At 44.7% G+C, this 17,221-nt stretch overlaps 1 protein-coding gene and 1 long non-coding RNA gene across 12 annotated transcripts in view; one reads left to right on the top strand and one right to left on the bottom strand.

The window, feature by feature from the left end:
- ATRN (attractin) overlaps nt 1–4,377 on the bottom strand; it is a 162,539-nt gene extending 158,162 nt beyond the window's left edge. For 3 of the 5 annotated variants that reach the window (XM_019826774.3, XM_019826775.3, XM_019826778.3), the window contains exon 1: nt 3,897–4,377. In XM_019826774.3, the coding sequence (XP_019682333.2) occupies nt 3,897–4,273 (377 nt within the window). In that variant the 5' untranslated portion in view covers nt 4,274–4,377. The remainder of the gene's footprint in view (nt 1–3,896) is intronic. The other 2 variants (XM_045053827.1, XM_019826777.3) reach the window with 1 other exon arrangement.
- Nucleotides 4,378–4,411: 34 nt separating this feature from the next.
- LOC111559786 overlaps nt 4,412–17,221 on the top strand; it is a 31,212-nt gene continuing 18,402 nt past the window's right edge. The window contains exons 1-3 of one of the 7 annotated variants that reach the window (XR_006595326.1): nt 4,412–4,594; nt 5,305–5,502; nt 16,186–16,291. This is a non-coding gene — a long non-coding RNA (uncharacterized LOC111559786). Of the gene's footprint in view, nt 4,595–5,304; nt 5,503–5,915; nt 6,413–9,051; nt 10,810–16,185; nt 16,292–17,221 lie in introns of those variants that run through there. The other 6 variants (XR_006595324.1, XR_006595323.1, XR_002741030.2 and 3 more) reach the window with 6 other exon arrangements.

Below are 17,221 nucleotides of genomic sequence, written 5' to 3'. Positions count from 1 at the left end.
TCAAAGATTCCAGAGTAATTTTTACTAAACTGACACCAATAATAAAATCCTCTGTGATTAATCATTTCTGTAGGAACTTTCATTTGGAAAAAAATTAAGTGATTTTCTAACTGCAACCACATAATAACACAAATTTTATACGACACCCTCAGAGTTGTCCAGAAGATTAAATGGCACAATGCATATGAAAACATTTGGCCAGGTCCCTGGCACATAGTATGCATCCAGCAATAACTTCAGTGAAATCTACTCCTCTTATTATCTTACATTCCTTTCAATTAACAGAAAAGACCTTAAAACCACAATTTTCACACAGGAATTATGGAACTAGAAAGATTTAAAAAACACACTGACTTGATGCCATTCCAAACCAGAAAGGTATTCATTTGAATGTCTCTTCATTTAATAACAAAAAGGTCTGTGAGTTAAATCAAGACACGTACCACTATAATCAAAACCAACATTTCAGTCTTCCCCTAAAATAATCCTTCCACTAACAATTTAATGAAAGTTTTTTAAAAGGCCAGAGACATTAAGTTCCTCTTACTTTCATTTTTAAAAATGCAAATTCCAGAAGCCTATAAAATACACTGGAATTATCAGGACCAAAGTCATAACTGTTTGCCCAGGAAAGAGCAGTGACACCGCCTCGAACCTGCTCAAATAGAGCATCCACAAAGACCAGGGGTGCCCCTTCACTCATGCATGACACCATCTGAGACAACCAGTGTCAGGACTGCTTATTCCCCATAACAAGTGGCTCTTCTCCAATCCTCTGGACTACAAGAGACCCCTGCTCTTTCTCCCTGGCAATCTCCCTCATACACAAACGACCCCCATGCTTACACCTGTCCTGCTAAGTGGATAGCCAAAGAGCACCCAATCTCAGTGTGTATAAAATCTCCTCCTGTGTCCCTATGTCTGTTAATGGTATTACTATCTTCTCAGTCGCCCAAGATAGGATCTAGTTTGCTTTCCCTCACCATCCCCCTCCCTTCCCAAGAATGAACCAGTTTCAAAGCAAGACCTGTCTTTTACCTCTGCAATACCACCTAGCACCTACCCTGCCTCCATTCCCACAGCCTATCTCAGGTTCTCATTACTGCCGTCCTGACCCAGGCCAGCCCCCACCCAGGTGCCCAATGAGTCCACATACTCTGAAGAGTAGACGGACAGATCTTGCTATGCATGTTCCTCCACACCCTGTGGGCCCCCACTGCCTTCCACAGCATTCCAGATTCTCAGAACTTAAAGGACTCTCCTCTGACACAACCACCCATTCACTTGATCTTAGAAGATCTTCAAATTCAAAATGCTCTGGCCTTACTTTCAGGCCATTCCTGCTCTGGCTCCAATCTAAAACCCTGTAATGCCATGAAAATGAGAGTGAACTATGCCATTCCATTGCTCGATAGCTAAAGGTCAAAATTCTCAACTCAACCTACAGGGCTTCACATGGCCTGGCCCCTGCCTATCTCTCCAGTCTTGCCATGCTCCCATTTGCTCTCGGCTTCAGCTCTCTGGCCTTCTATCCAGCTTGCCATGATCCCCTTCATCCCAAGCCTCTGGACATGCTGGCCCTTTAGCACCCCACTCCTCACATAGGCAGTGCTATCCTACCCTTCAAATCTCAACTCAGAAGTCACTTATTCAGCCACTAGCCTTACCATTCCAAACTAAGTCCTCTGTTTGTCCTCTATCCTTTCTTCCATAGCCTCAAGCAAAATAATAATAAATTGGTTATTAGATTTCCTATTCCCAAGCTAGAATGTAAGCTCCATAAGAGCAGGACTATGTTGGTCTTGTTTGCCACTGTATCTCAAAACTTACCCCAGAGGAGCCCTCAACAAATATGAGTCAATTAATGTAATTCATAAATCAGAACACGCTAAGTTACAAGGCCACAGGGCGACTGGGTGGCTAAGTTGGTTAAGCATCTGACTCGTGGATTTTGGCTAAGGTCATGATCTCGCGGTTCACAGGATCAAGCCCCACATCGGGCTCTGTGCTGATGGCTTAGAGCCTGCTTCGGATTCCCTCTCTCTCTCCCTCTCTCTCTGCCCCTCCTGTGCATTATCTCTCTCTCTTAAAAATGAACTTAGGGGCGCCTGGGTGGCTCAGTCGGTTAAGCGGCCGACTTCGGCTCAGGTCACGATCTCGCGGTCCGTGAGTTCGAGCCCCGCGTCAGGCTCTGGGCTGATGGCTCAGAGCCTGGAGCCTGCTTCCGATTCTGTGTCTCCCTCGCTCTCTGCCCCTCCCCCGTTCATGCTCTGTCTCTCTCTGTCTCAAAAATAAAATAAAAAACATTAAAAAAAAATTTTTTTTTAAATAAAAAAAAATGAACTTAAAAAAAAAAAAGTTACAAGGCCAGCCCCCACTACACACAGGTCATGAAATCACTTGGTTACTCCCTAACAATAAACAGCTCATCTCCTCAATGTTTCTGAGTTCCCCTGAAGATCTGACACTACATGAGTCTACAGTTCTACCATTCCAAAGATCCCTCTCACAGCTCTCTTCTATACACCCTGGTACCAGCAATACTTTGCTTTCTGGGCTCCACAATTTTGCTTGCATCCTTCCTCCCATCTGGAATTTTTTTTTCCCCAGCTATACATTTCCAAATCCTATTTTTCTTCAAATGCTCAAATCCAATGTCGCTTCTTCCTCGAAGTCTTCTTTGCATTCCCCCAGCTAGTCACAACCTCCCTCCCTGAATTCCCACAGGTTCTCCATTATTTCATTTAGGTCTGATCAAATGTCACTTCAAATGAGAGTTCCTCATAAAGTTACTCACTGGTTATAATTTTCGATCAGGTCATCCTGTTTTATTTTCTTGACAGCATTTTACTATTATCTGAAATTATCTTGTTCATTTTTTCTTTACGTATTTGCTTATTTACTTATTAACTGCCTGTCTCCCCCACTGGAACATAAGATCCATGAGAGCAGGGACCCTCTGTCTTGGTTTCCATATTTCCCCACTCCTCCACATCTGACATCAAAAATGTTTAGTAAAATCTGCCAAAGGCATGAATGACTCCGTAGTCCTGGTGACTAGGGTCATTTGTGTACCTATCTTTCTCTTACTGTATTCCAAATTCCAGGTGGACTAGGTCAAAGTCTAGCTAATCTATTTGTTTGTCTGCATTACCTGGAAATCCTTTCACAACTGAAGCAAATAATAGATAACTTTTAATTAATGAATTAATGATCTCTCCAGGAGGTACTGTCCCAAACCAGGCCAACTCAGAACTCCATATTCTCCAGAAACCAGGGCATACAGGAACCTCCTTCTATGCCCTCTCCATCCTGTTCCAATCAGCCACCTCTAGTGAGCTTCAAAAGGCGAGTCTCTTCACTTTCCTCTAGCCAACAACCACTGATTCTATCTCTAATATCTCACAATCCTAACCTTTTCCTTCTATCTCCAGCCAACAAATCACTTCCAGGGCCCTGTTTCTTCAGAGTACCCTACATCTCCAATGAGTCGGAGAACTCATCAGGCCCTAGGGAACAAGGAGACGTTAAAACGAAGTGTTACTTAAAGACTAGCTCTCTTTTCTTTTATACCCCGTTTATCCGAAAGCGGCCCAGTTTCAAGAACTGGCTTTGATACTCTTTGGGACCCTAAGCTTTCTTCTCATGTACCCGCCGCACCCAAATCCCTCTGTAGTGCCTCCACCCGTGCCTTGAACCTTTTCATCTTCCAGTACAAGACAACCCTAGGCCAGAGACGATGATCTCCTCGGAAGCAAATGGTCCTCAAACACCGAGGGGCGGCCGTACCCTCCCCACTTACTGTCCGGCATCTGCCTCCGGCCTGGAGCCATCTCGGCGCCCCTTAGCCTCAGTCTCCCTCTGGGCCTGACCCTCCAACACCACCCCCCACTCACCTGAAGCGGCCCCCGCAGTGCTGGCATTGCTCGCCCACCCAGCCGGTGGGACAGACGCACTGGCCGGTGCCAGGGTTGCAGCGGCCGCCGTTGACACAGGGTCGGTCACATTCCTTGGCCTCGGCTGCGGCTGAGCCCGACACCGCCGACGCCGCTGCCGCGGCCTCGGCCGCCCAGGGCAGCAGCAGCAGCGGCGGCGGGAGCAGCAGCAGCAGCAGCAGCAGCAGCCGCGGGAGGCGCAGCCCGGCCCCCAGCCCCGGCCTCCCAGCCCCGGTCGCGTCCCAGTCCCAGCGCTGCCCGCCGTTCCTGCCCGCAAGCGCTGTCGCCGCCGTCCTGCTCCTCAGCCTCGCCTTAGTCGCCGCCGCCGCCGCCACCATCTTCCCGGGGCTGAGACGGCGCCCCGCGAACACATACACACACCGCACGGCCGGCTCCGCTTTGCCTGGCCGTGCGGGGCGGGGCTGTGCGGACGGTGGCTCGGGCGGTCAATCCTGGGGGCGGGGCCAGAGCTGCGCGGTAGGCGGAGCGGTGCGTGCGTGCGTGGGCGGCGCGCGGCGCGCGGGCCGTCCTCTCGCACACGCGGCCTTGGAGGCGGGTGTCTGACCCTTCGTCTACCGCTTGCTGAGACCCCTTCCCCCTCGGGTCACAGGCGCCTTTGCGCTCCGGTTCTTAGCCTTCTCTCGGTGCCCCGGCGACAGGTTAGCATCCCTGAGGCAGCCTCTTACCGTTGGCTGCCTGGGAGCCGTCCGCTGTGCTAGAAAAGCCGGCTGTGTTGAGGACTGCCCTTCCGGAGACCCCGGCGTGTGTCATCGCTCTGCCTGCGGGGGACTACCTGCGGGGCAGAAGGGGCCTAGAAGGCTTCGTCGTGGTGTGCGGTACTGTAGAAAGAGTGCTGCGCACCAGCCTCTGCTTTCCCCTCTGTAAAGTAGGGACAACGAAGTAACACGTGTATTAACCCCAGCGCATAGGCTATGCGCAATAAATGCCCAGTACTCTTGAGTGAAGAGTTCAGCTTCCTTGATTCAGGCCGATCCAGTGGCCGACCAGAGCCCCCACCCTTAATTCTGGGGAGGAAATTTGGGGTTATCTTACTTTGCACTATATGTTCTCAAATACCTCTTAAGAGAGTCCAGCACCCTCAGCCCACCGCACACATCTGCACCTAGAGCCCTTCTTGTCAGGTAGTTTGTTACTTTGGTGGCCCCAGTGAAACAAGCCTCCTGACAGTGTAACCTTGTGTGGTCGTCAACCCTGGAATCTGGACTGGACCTGTGATTCGATTTAACCAATGGCAGAACGTGGCAGAAGTGACCGTGCCAATTACAGATAGGAGCTTTGAGAATACCTGGTAACCTTGATTTTGATTTTGATAATCCTGAGATGCTCCCCCTCTTCCACCTTGCTGTAGAAAAATGACACAGAGACATAGAGAGAGAGGGAAAGGCCCTGAGACATGGAGAAGTCGAGACCCAGTTACCACCAAGAAGTGAAGTCCCAGACACATGTACCTGGTGAACCCATCCCGGCTGAGGGACCAGTCATTGAGGGAAGAAGCCACCTAGTTTGTCCCAGCCATCTGAGCTGTTCCTCATTACTTGGAACAGAGGTAAGTCTTTCCTCCTGTGCCTTTTCCAAAATCCTGAGAGAGAAACTGGCTGTCAGTTGAAGCCTCTAAGTTTTGGAGAGGTTTATTACTCAGCAATAGATAACCAGACATTGTCTGACATAAGCCTTGTGTTGTGAGGAATATTCCTGGGTCAGCTCAGAGTTTGAGCACCCTGCAGTCCCTGGGAAACAAAGAAATCCACTTTTGCTTTACCTTAGAGCTCAGAATTCTAGAATATACCCCCATACTCATACCTAGGTCCTGACCTACCTTCCTGTGTATCCACTTCAAGGCAGGTGAAGCCTAACAGCCCACCAGTCTCCGCCCTCAGCTCTCCACCCACACATCCCTCCTATTGTTACACAAAACGCATTGTTCAGCTTAGGCCCTACCACAGGCATTCTGGTTTGCAGGTGGTTTTTGCTGCAGTGTCTTACAGGGGCTGTGTAGAATGAGGTGGGGATGGAAGACATGGCCCTACCCTCTGGCAAGAACCCAGTCAGATGGAGGTGGCTTACATGAAGCTATGCCCTGGCTTCAGGAAGCACTGCTCTCCCTACTCCCCCAGGCCAGAAATGGAACCAGACTTTCCCTTCTTTCTTCACAGCAAAACTGAAGCCAGGCTGTGAAGTTTCACATAATTTTACGAATACTCAGAGATAAGAGAAAATGGTTTGCGTCCACAGGGCAGCAATATGGCTGCCCTAGAACCTTGCTACAGCAAATGTTTTCCTCTTTAATCTACTCCCTTCTCTAGTTCTCTTTCCTTAGCCATGTTTTGCTCAAATGATTTTGCCTTAAAAAAACAAAATCTGGGACGCCTGAGTGGCTCAGTCGGTTAAGCGTCCGACTTCCACTCAGGTCGTGATCTAGCAGTTCGTGAGTTCGAGCCCCATGTCGGGCTCTGTGCTGACAGCTCAGAGCCTGGAGCCTGCTTCAGATTCTGTGTCTCCCTCTCTCTGCCCCTACCCGCTCACACTCTGTCTCTCTGTATCTCAAAAATGAATAAACGCTAAAAAAAAATTTTTAATAAGAAACAAACAAAATCTTACCTTGACTATGCAGGGAAATACTGCAATCTTCTTTCTCCTTTACTGTTGTCAAAGAGTCTCCTGCACTTTATACTTTTGCATGGTGGAATTAAAGATGGCTACAAATTGTTTTGCACTCCTTCCATGGAAAGATGGGGACTAATTCCCCCAACTCCTTGAATCTGGGCTGGTCTTAGTGTTTGTTGCACCAGTAGACTGTGGTGGAAGTGAAATACTGAAACTTCTGAGTCAAGGTCCAAGAAATTTTGCTGCTTCTTTCTGAGTGCCTTCGAACACTTGCTCTGAGGAAATCCAGCTGCCATAAAAGAAGCCCAGCTAATCTGATACTGCCATATTGCAAGGAAGCAGCCACAGCCATTCCGGACCCTAGCCGTTCGGTTCTTCCCAGTTAAGGCCCCAGACACTAATGAAGCAGAGGGGGTGCCACCTCTGCTAACCCACCCAAACTGTGGATACATGAGCAAAATAAATAAATGTACTTCTCTAAGCCACTGAGTTTGGGGATGGTTTGTTTTAGGACTGCAATAAATTCCCAAAATACTCTGTAACTTCCTGCCTCCAAAGATAAGAATAAGTCTTTAAGGTAAACTTGATTAACAATGGCTGTATAATTGTATATACATATAGGATGTACAATGAGTCATTTATATATGATACACAGAGGGTTCTGATCGTTGGGTCATTCTTCCTGAAAACGGTCATTGCAGCTCCAGAAGCATGTCTGCTGGACTCCTTACACCTTACCACCAACACTCTATGACTGTTCTATCTGAAATCCCACACCATCATTTTCTCCACTAGTCCTTTCAAGGTGGCCACTTCCAGGACCTAGAAATTTTAATGTTAATGGCAAGGAATTCCAATGGCAAAAAATTCCTGGAACTGCTTTAAGTCCAGACTCCACATAACAGAGTCCTCACCAACTGCGTGGCCAAGGAGGTTTGTATCCACTAAGACGGTTTGAAGTTACCTCTGCCCATTTTTTCCTTCTTCTTTTTTTTTTTGTTTAAACTCAGGAAAGGCAGTCTCTCTGTTTGTATGCCCTTTGCTCTCTCTAATTTCATGTCATCATTTTCTATATCTTTGCATTGTCTCCAGGTCATGGACATGGATGTTTTTAACAATTGTTTGGCTTTTACTCATGCATTGTCTTAGGTCAGTTTCCTTAGAAGCAGAGCCCGAAACAGGATTTATTATGAGAGTGCTCTCTGGAGAAAGGCAATGAAGGAAGCAGGACAGATAGGGAAGGGAGCTAAGCAAAGATGTGGTCTTATCTGGAGTCAAGCGGCAGCCTAAACCTATGGAGAGCCTTGAGACATAGATTGTATCTAAGAGTTGATTCCACCTTGAGACAAGAAGGCATTGTTTTGTATACAAATCTCATTTGGCAGCCAGCCAACACTCACAGCCATAAGAAAGATCCAAAAAAAAAAAATTGGGAGGGGGATCAGTCTACTGTATACAACAAATATTTATGGAGCACTGGATTGTAAGGATGAATGCCGCCCTGGTAAGATCTATCTGATCAAGCTGTCTGACCTTCCCTAAGTATCAAGAGACTTCACTCTGTACTATTGGAAAAATCAACATTTTTTATGTCAAGGATCTTCTTATACTCTTCATCTATTTGGAACAAAGCAATTCCCTAATTATAGATATCAGAATCTTACCTAACATGTAAGGTACTATATTGCCTGTGAAAAAGGTTGATCCTGAGGGTTTGGAACAAACACAATGGTAGCAATGGTAGCTCCCGTGTGAAGGATAGGTCAACTTACAAACATAAGATCCCTATAGTACTTGGGAGGCTCTACAAGTAAATGTTCAGGGATCCTTGATCTGGGAGCATAGGATTAGCCCCCTTAGCTGTTGTCAGAGCTCCTGGTGGCTGCCATAGGTAAGCCTCATGAATACAGGAAGTGGCCTTTATATCAACTCAGAGGACAGAGGACTTGAAAAAAACCTTATAATCCAAGTTACAATTAGTTATTAAACTTAAAAACAAGATGGTGCTTTAAAAAATGTCCACAGGGGTGCCTGGGTGGCTCAGTCGGTTGAGCGTCTGACTTCGGCTCAGGTCATGATCTCATGGCTTGTGAGTTTGAGCCCTGCATCAGGCTCAGAGCCTGGAGCCTGCTTTGGATTCTCTGTCTCCCTCTCTCTCTCTGCCCCTCCCCAGCTCATGCTCTGTCTGTCTGTGTGTGTGTCTCTCTCTCTCTCTCTCTCAAAAATAAACATTCAAAAAAAATTTTTTTAAATAAAAGAAATTTCCACAAATTCTTTGATATTCTCATTAAAAGTTGGAGTTTAATTCCCCTGTGTAGAATAAAGGCCAGACTTAGTGACTTTCCTCTAACAACTTGAATGTGGTAGAATTATACTATGTATATTCTGAGGCTAGGTCATACAAAGGATAGTTTCTCCTTCCCCTCTTTCTCTCCTTCACATTCTCCCTCTCCCTCTCCTCCCTGTCCTTCTCTCTTCATTTGCTTTGGAGGAAGCCAGCCCATCATGTCATGAGGACACTTGAGCAGCCTGTGGAGAGGCACAGGTGGGGAGGAACGGGAACCTGCCACCAAGAACCAGCACATACTTACCAGACGTGTGTGTGACAACTTGGAAATGGATCCTTTGGCCCCTGTCAGGGCTTCAGATGATGCCAGTCCTGGCCAACATCTTGACTGAGACCTCACAAAAGACCCTGAGCCAGAATTGCCTAGTCAAGCTGTTCCTGAATTTCTGACCCATAAAAACTGTGAAGATAATAAATTGTTGTAGGCCACTAAATTTGGGGGCAGTTTGTCTTACAGCAGTAGGTAAGTAACACAGGCCACAAGAATTTGGAAGTCCCCCTAAATATACCCAACACATAACAGAAGATACTACCACTGAGACAGTATGGCAAACCCGTGGAAGATGTCCATTTCCTTGTTTCCTGCTTTGGCTCATAGAGAAACCAACTCTCTAAGCTGGCTCCCATGAAAGGCCACTGTGCTGGTGCAGCCAGAAACACCGTCTCTATTGCTAGTGCTTGCCCAAGGCACTGATATAAACTACTGCCAGTGTTGTGATCAAGGCTTCTGATGCCCACACAGAGGTCCCCATCTCATGTTGCTGCCAAGCCATTGGCATAAACTCCCATCATCCGAGAAGCCACTGACAGCAATGCAGCCTTCATTACAGGGAGGTGGTTCTTGTGTTCACTTGTACTATGACCGCGGCCAGAACCCCAGTATGGAGGAGGAGTAGCAGATAACCCTGTGTACAGAACCAGCTCACCAAAAGCATGGTCTGTGGCTAGAGATATGGCCCAGATTGCAGTGTTTATTTACCAAGTTAAACAGACTAAAGCCAGATCAGCATATCAAAAATGACTCAAGCAACAGGGAGAGTTTAGCTATGAACTCAGTGAGTCAGGGCCAAGGGCATTGATTACGTACAGAGTTGAAAGAGGACAGAAAGAAAGCAGACCTGCAAGAGTCCTGGGCTTGGGGTAGCTTTGAAGTGTATTCCTATGGCCACTGGTCTGAGCCTCCCACCCTTAGGGTTTGTTTGAAGCCATCAGACCCCTTTCTCCCATATGCATTTCAAGGCTATAGCTTCTTTTTGTGCATGAAATTCTCACAGAATTGCCAGGGCTCAAGACTGTGTCTGACACTGGCAAGGAAGCTTGAACACTCTTAGCTTAGGTTCCCCTGAAAGAAAGCCCTGAGGCAAGAATTCAAGGTTAATGTGGGATGTAATCCCAGGAAACAGGAGAGTAGGGAAGTGAAACAGGGAAGGGAAGAAAATCAATACAGAATGTGTTATTAGTGACTAGTGTGAGCCATTCCACAGGGAAATTCCACAGAGGGAACTCTGGGAAGTGGTACAGGACACATGTCTCAGAGAGGCAAGGGGGCAAGGGTGTTTACAGGTATTTATATACCAACTCCAGTCAGCCATTGTTAATATCTGCTAGGGGAGAGAGTGTTAATTACTGAGGGGACCAACACAGAGATAGAGACACTGGTTGATCAGTTTTTTATTTGTTTATTGACCATTTAGGTCTCCCCTTCTGTGAAGTGAGCATTCATATCCTTTGCCCACTTTTCTATTGAATTGCTTCTTTTTCTTACGGATTTGTGAGTGTCACTTCTATATTCAGATACTAGTCTTTTCTTCATTATATGTGTAACAAATACCACTTTCTTTATAGTATCATCTAATAAATAGTTATCTTTAATGTATATAAATTTATCAATCTTTTCTCAATAGTCTGTGATTTTTTTTTTTTCTTGAGAGAGAGAGAGAGAGAGGGAGCATGCCTATGAGCAGGGGAGGGGCAGAGGGAGAGAGAGAATCTTAAGCAGGCTCCACGGCCAGGGCCATTGAGGCCCTGAAGGGACTCAATCTTTGACAGCGAGATCATGACCTGAGCCAAAATCAAGAGTCAGACTCTTAACTGACTGAGCTTCCCAGGAGCCCTGGTAGTCTGTGCTTTTCATGTCTTGTTTAAGAAATCCTTTCCGGGGCGCCTGGGTGGCGCAGTCGGTTAAGCGTCCGACTTCAGCCAGGTCACGATCTCGCGGTCCGTGAGTTCGAGCCCCACGTCGGGCTCTGGGCTGATGGCTCGGAGCCTGGAACCTGTTTCTGATTCTGTGTCTCCCTCTCTCTCTGCCCTTCGCCCGTTCATGCTCTGTCTCTCTCTGTCCCAAAAATAAATAAACGTTGAAAAAAAAAATTAAAAAAAAAAAAGAAAGAAATCCTTTCCTACCTTGAGGTTAAAGAGATGATAATTTACCAGGAATTTTTGCTTTTTACAGATTTTTTTTTTTTAATGTTTGAGAGAGAGAGAGAGAGAGAGAGAGAGAGAGAGACATAGCATGAGTGGGGGAGGGGCAGAGAGCGACGGAAACAGAATCTGAAACAGGCTCCAGGCTCCAAGCTGTCAGCACAGAGCCGGATGCAGGGCTCGAACTTGGAAATGGCAAGATCATGACCTGAGTTGAAGTCGGATGCCCAGCCGACTGAGCCACCTAGGCGCCCCTGACAGATACTCTTTAATCCACTTGGAAATGACTTAACATGAAGATGCAATATAGGAATTCAGTATTTAATTTTTTTTTTAATTTTTTTTCAACATTTATTTATTTTTGGGACAGAGAGAGACAGAGCATGAACGGGGGAGGGGCAGAGAGAGAGGGAGACACAGAATTGGAAACAGGCTCCAGGCTCTGAGCCATCAGCCCAGAGCCCGACGCGGGGCTCGAACTCACGGACCGCGAGATCGTGACCTGGCTGAAGTCGGACGCTTAACCAACTGCGCCACCCAGGCGCCCCAGTATTTAATTTTTATCATGGAAAATGCCAAACAGGGCCACCTGGGTGGCTCAGTTGGTTGCGCATCCGACTCTTGATTTCGACTCAGGTCATGTTCCCAGGATCATGGGATCGAGCCCTGCATCAGGCTTAGTGCTGAGTGTGGAGCCTGCTTAAGATTCTTTCTCTCTCTCTCTCCCCCTCCGCCCATCTCCCCTGCTCACACACTCCTCTCTCTAAAAATAATAAAAAAGAAAATGTAGTTTGACATACACAAAAACAGAATCCTACAATGAACTCAACACTCAGCTTCAACAATTATTCATTTATTTCAGTTGACCACTGCTGTGTAACAAATTACCCCAAAACTTAGCACATTTAAACAGTAATAAACATTTATTATCTTGCACAGTTTCCGAGAGTCAGGATTTTAGGAGTGGCTTAACTGGGCGGTTCTGTCTTAGGATTTGTCATGAGCCTGTGGTCATGTTGTCTGCCTGGCCTGCAGATATCTGAAGCCTTAGCTGGGGCTAAAGGATCTGTTCCAAGGTGACCCTCACCTCTGGCTGGTAAAGTGTTGCCAGGAAGCATCTGTTTCTTGCCACGTGGCCCTCTCCGCAGAGCAGCTGAAGTGTCTTCACAGCAGGGTAGCTGGCTTCCCCCAGAACAAATGATCCAAAAGAGCGCAAGGTGGAAGTTGCAATGACTTTTATTACACAGTCTTGGAAGACACACAAGATCACTTCTACCACATTGTGTTCATTAGAAACAAGTCACTAAGTCCCATCCACATTCAAGGGGAGAGAAATTAGGTTCGAAGTTAGTGGATGTTTTCAAAATCAGCATATAACTCATGGCCAATCTTGTTTCAGCTATGCCTCCATCTACTCTCCCTTAAAAACTGGATTCTTTTGAAGAAAATTCCAGACATCATATTGTTTCATGTACAAATCCTTTAGTATGGATTTCTAAAAGATAAGTCTTGAAAAAATGTCATAAACACCATACCATAATCACACAAAAAATTAACAATAATTCCTTAAGGTCACCAAAGACGTTCAGTCAAAATTCAATAGCATTCAAGTTCCCCTGATTCATTCCCTCTCCTTCTCTCCCTCTCTCTCCCTGTCCCACTCCCCCCCCCCTTTTTTTTTAATAGTTTATATCAGACATCTCTGTGCATAACTCCAGATCCCCTCAGGCTCACCTGTCATTTAATCCAGACTTTGCTGCTCATATCAGTTCTGCACAGGCTCCAACCAGCTGCACACAGGTGTGGCCTGGCACAGCTTCAGGGCTTCTCTTTAATGCTGCAATGTGGAATACTGTAGAAACCTGCCTGGCATGCACAACCCAAAAGTGCCAGGCACTTAAAACTCTTTGAGGCAAACTTTGACCAATGGACAACTGCTTTCCTTTTCATCCCGAGATCGACAGTCTGAAGACCCAGTATATGTAACTTCTCACAAGGTCTGTGGGATTAAGAAATTACTCTTCATGGTAGCCAACTTGATCATGCCTTCTTGTACTTCCCTTTTTCATTTATTGTCCCTCATTCCTGCCCTCTGAGATCACACTCTTCAATAAAGTATTGAATAAAGTATTGCACATAGTTTTGTTTTTTGCTTTTGTTTTTGTTTTTTTTTAATCAGGTTCTGCTTTGGGGGGCACCAGACTAAGACACAGTTGGTCCCAAATAGGATCTCTCTGATCTATAGCTTTCATCCTCTCCCACTTCTCCCTTGCAATTACTGTTTTTTTAAGTTTATTTATTTATTTTGAGAGAGAGAAAAAAAAGCATGAGCAGGGGAGGGGCAGAGAGAGAGGGGGGACAGAGAATCCCAAGCAGGCTTTTCACTATCAAGTCAGAGCCCAATTCAGGACTCAAACCATGAGATCATGACCTGAGCTAAAATGGAATCGGATGCTTAACAGACTGAGCCACGTAGGTGCCCCTCCCTTGCAATTATTTTATTATCATAATAAATCATATTGTTTGTTCTGAGGAGTTTACCACATTCTAGATTTTGCTGACCTCTCTTGCTATGGTGTGTATCATATTCTCCTGTTCTCTGTATTTCCAAAACTGGTAGTTAGATCTAGAAGCTGGATCAGATTTAGGTTTGATATTTTTGGCAAGAATGTTTCATGGGTGGTGTTACATACTCCCCATTGCATCTAATTAGAATACATAACGTCTGTCTCTTTTTGTGATTTTAAAATTGATCAGTAAATTTAGGGGTAGTAATTCTAATCTCCCCATTATAAATTCCCCACTAGTCTTTCACCTAAGAATTTTAGCAGCCCAAGATAATCATGCCCTAGAACTGTACTGTTCAATACAACAGCAACTAGCTACATGTAGCTATTTAAATGTAATGAAAATGGAACAAAATTAGAAATTTAATCCTCCCTTCCCCCGAATAGCCAAAGAAATCCTGAAAAAGCAAAGCAAAGCAGGAGGCATCACGATTCTGGACTTCAAGTCTTATTACAAAGCTGTAATCATCAAGACAGTATGGTACTGGCACAAAAACAGACACATAGATCAATGGAACAGAATAGAGAACCCAGAAATGGGCCCACAGATGTATGACCAACTAATCTTCAACAAAGCAGAAAAGACTATCCAATGGAAAAAAGTATCTTCAACAAATGGTGTGGGGAAAACTGGACAGCAACATGCAGAAGAATGAATCTGGACCACTCTCTTGCACCATACACAAAAATAAATTCAAAATAGATGAAAGACCTAAATGTGAGACAGGAAACCATCAAAATCCTAGAGGAGAACACAGGCGACAACCTCTTTGACCTCAGCCGCAGCAACTTCTTACTTGACAATTCTCTGGAGGCAAGGAAAACAAAAGCAAAAATGAACTATTGGGACCTCCTCAAGGTAAAATCTTCTGCACAGCTAAGGAAACAATCAACAAAACTAAAGGGCAGGCTATGGAATGGGAGGAGATATTTGCCAATGGCATATCTGAAAAAGGGTTGGTATCCAAAATTTCTAAAGAACTTGTCAAACTCAACCCCCAAAAAACAAATAATCCAGTGAGGAAATGGGGAGAAGACATGAATAGACACTTGTCCAAAGAAGAAGACATCCAGATGGCTGACAGACACATGAAAAAATGCTCGACATCATTCATTATTAGGGAAATACAAATCAAAACCACAATGAGATACCACCTCACACCTGTCAGAATGGCTAAAACTAACAACACAAGAAACAGCAGGTGTTGTGGAGGATGCAGAGAAAGGGGAACCCTCTTGCACTGTTGGTGGGAATACAAACTTGTGCAGCCACTCTGGAGAACAGTATGGTGAACTTTTTTTTTTAAGTTCATATATTTATTTTTTAGAGACAAAGCATGAGTCTGGGAGGGGCAGAGAGAGAGGGAAAAAGAGAGAATCTGACAGTGTGGGGCTCAAACTCATGAACCATGAAATCTTGACCTGAGCTGAAGTTGAGTGCTTAAGCGACTGAGCCACCCAGATGCCCCACTATGGAGAACTTTTGAGTATTTAACTCAGATAGGTATTTACTTAGGTATTTACTTGAAGGATACAAAAATAAAGGTTCAAAAATACATGCACCCCAATGTTTATAGCAGCATTACCAACAATAGCCAAACTATGGAAAGAGCCCAAATGTCCATCAACTGGTGAATGGATAAAGAAGATGTGGTATATATATACATGATGGAATACTACTTAGCTATCAGAAAGAATGAAATCTTGCCATTTGCAATGATGTGGATGGAGCTAGAGTGTATTATGCTAAATGAAATAAGAGAAAGACAAATACCACATATAATTTCACTCATATGTAGAATTTAAGAAACAAAACAGATGAACATACAGGAGGCAGGGGGAAGAGAGGGAAACAAATCACAAGAGACTCTTAACAATAGAAAACAAACTGAAGGTTGCTGGAGGGAGGTGGGTGGGGGTGGACTAGATGGATGGTGGGGATTAGGAGAGCTCTTGTTGTGATGAACACTGGGTGTTGTATGTAAGTGAGAAATCACTGAATTTTACTCCTGAAGCCAATACTTCACTCTGTGTTAACTAACTAGAATTTAAATAAAAATTTGGGGGAAAAAATTAAAAAAAAGAAATTTAATTCCTTGGTCACACTAGTCACATTTAAGTTCTCAACAGCTGCAGTGGCTACTCTGTTGAACAATGCAAATATAGAATTTTTCCATTATCACAGAATGTTATATTTGACAGAGCTAGCCTAGAACCACTGGTTTGCTTTAGTTCTAATATTTACTATTTCTAGTATTTCATTTTATTTTATTTTGATTCATCTTTTCAGTAGGCTTCACGCCTAGTGTGGAACCCAACATGGGGCTTGAACTCACAACCCTGAGATCAAGATCTGAGCTGAGATCAAGAGACGCTTAACCCACTGAGCCATCCAGGTGCCCCTCTAGTATTTCATTTTAATCTATTCTCCTTTATATGTTTATCAGTTGCAATTGTTCTATAAAGAATAACATTCCCTTGTCAACTATTTAGTTACTCTGAGGTGTAGTTCATACAGTAAAAGCATGGTAAGTGTTTTTGTGCACCAGTATTTGCTTTTGTGCACCAGTATACAGGATAATGAAACGATTCCCTGGCATCCTCCAAAGTTGACCAAAGCATTTTGTTGTTTTTATTGTTTTGAATGTCATTGTAGATTCATAAACAACATATCTGATGTCTTTCAGTTCATTGTAGTTACTATTCTTTTTGATGTTCAAATTTTCCCATATGTTAATGGTTGTTTCCTGCAGTAGTGTTCTATAGGTTTGTCTGTTTGGTTTTGTTTGTTTTCATTTCAAATACAAGATGTTACAGGCTCTTCTTGTACATTTTCTGCTTCAAATATGAAAGCAGACATTTCTTCAAGTATCCTTGTTCCTTTTAGAGACAAATAGTATTTAGAGACCATGATCTTGATGCTAGGGGTACTTATTCCCGGTGACTTAGTTTCTGTTTTTGTTTTTTTAAGTATACAGAGCTAGAAAATAATCATTTTTATTTTGGGGGAAAATATACCTTAGGTTCACACTGATGCTATAAATTCAAATTTAGGACTACAGAGTTATACTTCTTGGGAGTTTATGTTTGTATCTCTTTTGTCCTGGAGTGAGAATCTTGGTTGATTTGTTTTTTAATTAATTAAGAGAGTGAGAGAGAGAGTGTGTGGGCACATGCGCACATGCACATGAGTGGGGGAGGGGCAGAGAGAGAGGGGGGAAAGAGAATCCCAAGCATGTTCCACACTGTCAGTGCAGAGCCCAACACAGGACTGGATCCTGAGAACCATGAGATCATGACGAGAGCTGAAATTATGAGTTGGACAC

The sequence above is a fragment of the Felis catus genome, chromosome A3 (assembly GCF_018350175.1).
Source record: "Felis catus isolate Fca126 chromosome A3, F.catus_Fca126_mat1.0, whole genome shotgun sequence".
NCBI classification, from domain to species: domain Eukaryota; kingdom Metazoa; phylum Chordata; class Mammalia; order Carnivora; family Felidae; genus Felis; species Felis catus.
The sequence above is the reverse complement of the archived record's forward strand: the minus strand, read 5'-3'. Positions and strand labels throughout refer to the sequence as shown.